Source organism: Colletotrichum abscissum (assembly GCF_030869225.1).
Source record: "Colletotrichum abscissum strain IMI 504890 chromosome Unknown Scaffold_5.1, whole genome shotgun sequence".
Classification (NCBI taxonomy): domain Eukaryota; kingdom Fungi; phylum Ascomycota; class Sordariomycetes; order Glomerellales; family Glomerellaceae; genus Colletotrichum; species Colletotrichum abscissum.
The window spans coordinates 11,302-17,449 of record NW_026850431.1 but is presented as its reverse complement, the minus strand read 5'-3'; the positions used below and the strand labels follow the sequence as shown (position 1 = coordinate 17,449).

The 6,148-nt window shown below is 53.5% G+C and overlaps 1 protein-coding gene across 1 annotated transcript; it reads right to left on the bottom strand.

Moving 5' to 3' along the window:
• Positions 1 to 1,890: 1,890 nt before the first annotated feature.
• On the bottom strand, positions 1,891 to 2,676 carry CABS01_02502 (uncharacterized protein; the record flags this gene model as incomplete). The annotated part of the gene is made up of 3 exons (XM_060535880.1): positions 1,891 to 2,171; positions 2,242 to 2,354; positions 2,597 to 2,676. 3 exons carry the CDS (start codon positions 2,674 to 2,676, stop codon positions 1,891 to 1,893), a joined length of 474 nt encoding a protein of 157 aa, XP_060393792.1.
• Between the last annotated feature and the right edge of the window lie 3,472 nt (positions 2,677 to 6,148).

Below are 6,148 nucleotides of genomic sequence, written 5' to 3'. Positions count from 1 at the left end.
ATGTATTCTCCGAGAGTTGGAGCCGAATGTCGTGCGGGAACTCTGACGTGCCACCAGGTTTCAGCGTTTTCTATGTGGTTCTAAGGGCAATTCGTCTAGACATCTTGCCTGATGAGTCGAGCGAGCTGTACATTGCGTGGTAGAAATACCAAGAGTTTTGAGCGGGATCCTGCTCAAATAAGTAGCAAAACTCAAAAATAATGACCACGTTGGACCGCACATAATCTAGTCAGTATCGAGTTCCAAACGCTCAAGAGCTTGTGATTTTCGGACTATTCGCTGTCATTTTGTGTTTCTAGTGACAGAAACATGTAATTTTTGAATGGTCATATGAGCGAGAGGCAGATAGAATGATTTACAAGGCCCTTAGCTGGTGACTCTTAATCATGAAGTTATCTACGAGGAAACCGGAGCCTTGCCTTGTTATGCCACGGCCGCCGAACGTCCATATCATCAAGCACGCCTTGCTCCCAATATTCTACTGTAAGTCTTTGCTTCATTGGTACTCGTTATCAAGTTTTTGTTCTGTATTGACCGAGAGTGGACAGAAAGAACGCCGAGCGAAAGTAGGTTCGCAAGCCCGTCAATGACCACTACAGTAATGGACGAGGTTTTGAACATCTGCCGAACCAAGCTGCAACCAGTCAGCTCTTCTATGTCATTCAATACCCATAGAATCCAGGAACCACTCAGGCCCAGGCTGGAGACCCTTCTCCATCGCCTCACCACCAACCTCCACCAATGTGACCATCGCCGCTCCTTTAACACAGCACATGCGACCACACCCACTGGAGAACTCGGGATCCCGTCCGCTCTCCTATCGATAAACTAGTGAGGGCCGGAGTAGTAGTCGGGTCGGAGACGACCGGCGAATGCCCGGTGTTGCATGTATCTTTTGCCTTTTGTGCTAGCAAGCACTCTGGTTGGCAAAAGTGGCGCGCACAGCGAATGACCCATTCGTTCATCGACGATGGCGAGAAGTCTCCCGTCGTGAGATGCCAGCCTTTTCCCCCTTTTCTTTCGCTCTCTCTCTTCCCTTTCCGGAGCCGAAGATGTCAAACCCCCCCGGCCGACCGGCCCCCTCCCGCCCATCGTGAGCGGATCCCCGGAACCCAACCCTCAGCCGAAAAGCCGAACGGAAGGCCCGGCCCTTTTTTTAGCCCCCAAGACTGGCCCCCCTATTCGAACGTCGCTCAAAAGGCCGACGGGGACCTTTCATGCGGCCAGTCAGCACCCATCTTCTCCTGCACTCGGCAATCAAACCAACCAGGGAGCACGCACATACAGAGGACCAACATCTTTCTTCGAAAAGGGTTGGAAAGGGGGGAGTCATACTTCATTGGATAAGGTAGGTGCAAGTAGGCGCGAAAAAGAGCAGGCCGAATAAGTGTCGAGCATCGGGTATGTCTGCATCTCAATTGACACCCAATCTATGGAAAATGAATGAAGAATATCTCACATCTTGTCCTCCCGAATTGCTGGTCCTACCTTTGGGGTTTCTCTCGACGCAAATGTTCGCAAAGTTTCCCCCTCAGTCCGAAGGAAAGGACACGAAACGAACTACATCCGTGCGCTCAGAGCGACCCAAGTGGTTGGCATGTGAGGGCCATTGCTTAGGACTGTCGCATTCTGTCGCAAATTGAAAACAGCTCATAGGTATTTACATCGCGTACAGAAGATGTTGATTTACATCAGATTGTCATTGACAGAACATCCCGGATGAAGGTGCATCGCATCACATCACGGAGGAAACGCCATAAAAGTAGGATGCTGTTGAGACACCCCTTCTTACACCATAATCGATCACTCGACAAACCGATAGCCGCACATGAAAGGACCGATGGAGTTAAAGTATAAGATTGATACTGCTATATAGAACACACGACAAGTCTACTCCTCGGCGTCACCGCCAGCAGCAACAGCCTTAGCGGCATCACCGTTGGTAGCGGCAGGTGCCTCAGCAGCCTTGACATCGCCCTTGGCCGGAGCGTCCTCGACGCCGTTGGCAGCCTCCTCGTCGGCATCGGCCTCCTCTTCCTCTTCTTCAGCGTTGTCTTCACCCTCGGGCTCGTCTTCAGCCTCTTCCTCCTCATCGGCGGCCTCTTCAGCGTCGGCCGCATCATCCGTGGCAGCGGTCTCGGTCTTCCGCTTCTTCGATGGAGGAGCTTTCTCTGTGGATCCTGCACGTTAGCTGTCTGTCCTAGATGTATTGGCTTATAGGGTGCTGTCGAGCGGGCTTACCGTCTACGCCGTTGGCGTCTCCGTCTTCCTCAGCATCTCCCTCTTCCTCCTCATCTTCCTCCTCTTCCTCGACGTCGTCATCACCCTCCTCTCCGTCTTCCTCTGATTCATACCTGATGGGCGAGCCTTGTTAGTTGTGTGGTTGAGGGAGATGGTATACCGGACAGCGGCTGTGTACGCGAAAATGCTTCCAGAACCCTGGATGGGCCCGGCGCATAGCTATGGCAATATTGGAGCTTCAATGACAAGATAGCTCTGTCTGCGCATACAAGTTCAAGGTCGGAGTAGAAACATCACTCGATGTTTACTACTTTCGAAGAAGGTCGACGGCATGGGCAGGATAGGAACGACTTACTCCTCTTCCTCTTCACCGTCGTCATCGGGAAGGGAGACAAGCTCCTCCTCCTCTTCTTGCTTTCTCTTGCGGGTGGACATTGTGTGATGAAGCTCCGGAGGGTTCAATTGGGTGTGTTAGGTTGTCTCGGGATGAGATTTCAGTAGGAGACAAGCAAGAGAGGGATGGGAAGAGAGAGAGATATGTAGGAGAAGTAAAGAGAGAAGAGAGAGAGAGTTGGGGGATGGCCAGGACGAAAGGTAGGCAAGGTAGGTAGGTTGGCGCAAGGAAAGCTATGGGGGGAGGACGGGGCAAGGTCAAAGGTGGGTGGGTGCGAGTCGACTGGTGGTAGCTCTGGCTCTCTGGGAGCGCAATGGGCGGGCGCGAGGAAGAGAAGAGAGGAGGGAGAGTGCGAGGCAGTGTGGTGCGGTGTGGTGCGTTGCGGTGCGCAAGAGAGTGAGGACTGAGGAGGGGGTAAGGGGAGCTCCCTCTCTCAGCTCCGTGGTGCGCCTTGTGCCATACTGTTTGCGAGGGAGCGTGTGCGAGGCAGAGCCGGCCGGAGGTAGTAAGGTAAAGAGCCAAAGCCTACTCCGTATAGGTCCCAAGGAACAAAGTGCCAGAGACTTTGAACCGGAGCAACACCCAGTCCCGCTTCACCCAGTCACCCAGTCAGGCCCAGAGACAAGAACTAGGCCAGGACTGAGAGGAGGGAGGCCAAAGGTGGATGGATGGGTGGAGGACTGAAGGGTGGCTGGGGGAGCTTCGAGTCGATTGTCGGGGGGTGCAAGCCGGCGACTGAGGGGAGAGAGAGAGAGAAAGACGAGACGAGACGACCAGCGGACGGGGAGACTGGAGAGACGTGAGCGCAAGAGACGGGAGAGAGAAAGAGAATCGCGCGAGGGCGAGGGTGCGCGGGCGTGAACGTAGGCGTGCGCGGAGGAATCGGGGTTGGGTGGAAGATCCAAACAGGGAACCAAGCAGACTGGCGCGGCGCAAGTTGGTCGACGGTCAGCTTTCGAACTCGGAGTCTGACGCTCTGGTTGGTCCGTCGAGCAGGAGGAGCTCGGACCTTTCTGGGGAAGCAACAGCATCACCATCCCTGTCCGGACCTAAGGTGCGTGCAGCAAGCAGCAGCATCACCGAGGTGGGAGAGAAGAAGACGAAGCTCCGATCCTGTGCCCTCAGAGAAGAGAGCCCTCCCCTCTTCCCGTCCAGAGTCCTCCCCAATATCCCTCTCTCAGTCTTCCCCCTTTCTGCCTCTAACTTGCGTTGCTCTCGGTTGCTGCTGGTGTCCCCCTGTGTCAATCAAAAGCCGTATCCGTAGCTGAAAGCTGTAGATGGGAAAGCCAATGGCAGTCCTCAATCGCTAGCAATTTCTCGATGTGTACACACCCTTGGTGTGAAGGAGTAAACCATGATAGCTGACCGCACACTGACGTGATTCTACCCGGAACGGGACGTCATGAACGCCGTCATCACGTGCACTAGACTCCCGAGTCCAGGTACCAACCTAAGCCCCGTCCAGTGACTCCAGTCCATCCGGGTCGCAAAGGCAATTCCGCTCCGTCTTTAATCCGTCACTGCTTGGCAGACGCCTGACTGGACTCTTTGCTCAAGTCTGCACTTACAGCCTTGAGGCTCGATAGCGAATGTCCTTAAGACCAGCGCATGCCGTAGTCGAGCTGACGTAGAATTGACAGACTGAGAGATATGGAAAAGGTAGCGAGTCCGTCCATTGAGTCAACAATGACTGGAAGGGATCCTCCAAGAAGGGCGGATCCGAAAGGAGAGATATGAGCTGCTTCGCCATACTGGCAGAAGGGCGCGTCGCGTACGTGACGTGTAACCACACTCACAAAGTGCTCCCATGCTGCAGAGGCTGTCCTGGCTTGCCAACACGTGCTACTCAGCACTGGTTGCGACTTGCATCCTAAACCGACAAGGGTTGTGTAAAAGTGTGAGAAGCAGGCGGCAAGGCTTCAAAGCACCCACCATTGGCCTGCTGATTTTGCCCATCATGTTTGGCGGGTGCTACCGACGGTGACGGGCAACAAGTGTTCCTTCCTCTATCTCTTATCGGTTTATCCCAAGATCATAGCTACTTACCTATTAGCCGCTCGGGTAGGATGACCGAGAGTTGGAAAAAGAAAGAGTTGCCTCTTGGCAGTAGGTACTCCGTAGTTGGACCGCGAAGCTGACTAGTCCAAAGGTTGAAGGTTCCCCTCATGGTGTTTCTAGGGAGGATGAGACATTGCCGATCTGATATCTTTAATGGGCTGACGTGTCGATAGTCCGAGGCAAGGGAAACCCATAACGGCAACAGAAAGAGGTTATAGAAAGCTCGGGGACGGGACAGCCCGAAGAGATATGGGCTGAACGTTTTCCGTGGCCAGTGCTCTGCGTGTTCCTGAGATGGCCGAGCTCGTTCCTGACTACGCTTATGGTGTGTATGGTTGTGGAGTCTACTGAGAAAGTTGGGTAGTATCCGGCTCTCCGGAAACATTTCGGAGTTGGCATAGCTTCAGCCAAGGCCCAAGGGAGAGGTATGATGAACTTTGGAGGTATCTGGGCTGGACTCGCCCATCGGAGCAGCCGCCGAAAGTGTCCATCGATGACACGTCGGCGATGCGCGGAAGATGGCGGCCTGGAAAATTGCGCGATAGCAGATAGTGTTTGTGACTTTGTGTTCGTACTGGAGCGGGGCAGCGTGTGAAGATGGATTGTCTTGATTGCTCGAAAGAAACAGGTAAGAAAACTGGAACAGGAGTTTCAACGCTCAACTCTCAAGCTCGAGTGCTCTGTCACGAGGATCGAGATGGAATTCGGGCGAGGCGAAGCGAGAAAATAAACGAGAACAACTTCTCCATGCCTTGTTTGTGATGGAGCCGATGATCGAGATCAATGTAGTAGCGGCCGGCGTGAGAAGGGATGATGCATGCCCGCTGGTAGCGATATGCATGAGAACCGCCAGATTGGTACCCGTTGTCCTTCCTAGCGGCGAAGGACCGAAGGCTTCGCGGGAGAGCATCTAGGGTACTTTTGCTGAATGAAAACATCTTACTTGGGACATGACCTCGGTTCTCTCGAGTGAGAGTCTCCTTCGCCATTGAACTTGGCACAATGAGAAGCAATCCTAACCGAAGCCAAGGCCATGCTGTTGGCGGGAAAAGAAAATGCCCAAGACCGTTTAGTCGGTCCACATTCCATAACTGGTTGTCAAAAAGAAAGCATCTCCAAATGGAGAAAAGTAGCAGAATAGGGTCATGAGAGAAAAAGAAATTCGAGAATAGACTAAGGAGAGACCACGCTAGTAGAGACCAGAGAGCCCTGCCAACGGCGTTTTCTGGGTCCAAAGCACGACGGGTTGAGAAAGAAAAACCTGAGGAAAACAGAGCCTCTCCTGCCTGATGCATACGGAGTACTCCATAGAAGAGAATGGATCATCAAGCTGAAAATGACGATGGCGGTGCAGATTTTCGCTGGGAGACGGCTCAAAGAGGGAGAGTCGGCCAGTGAGGATCGTTACGGTACGCTACCGGGCCCTGGGCCGGGAAATTGTAAAGTGATTGGGCA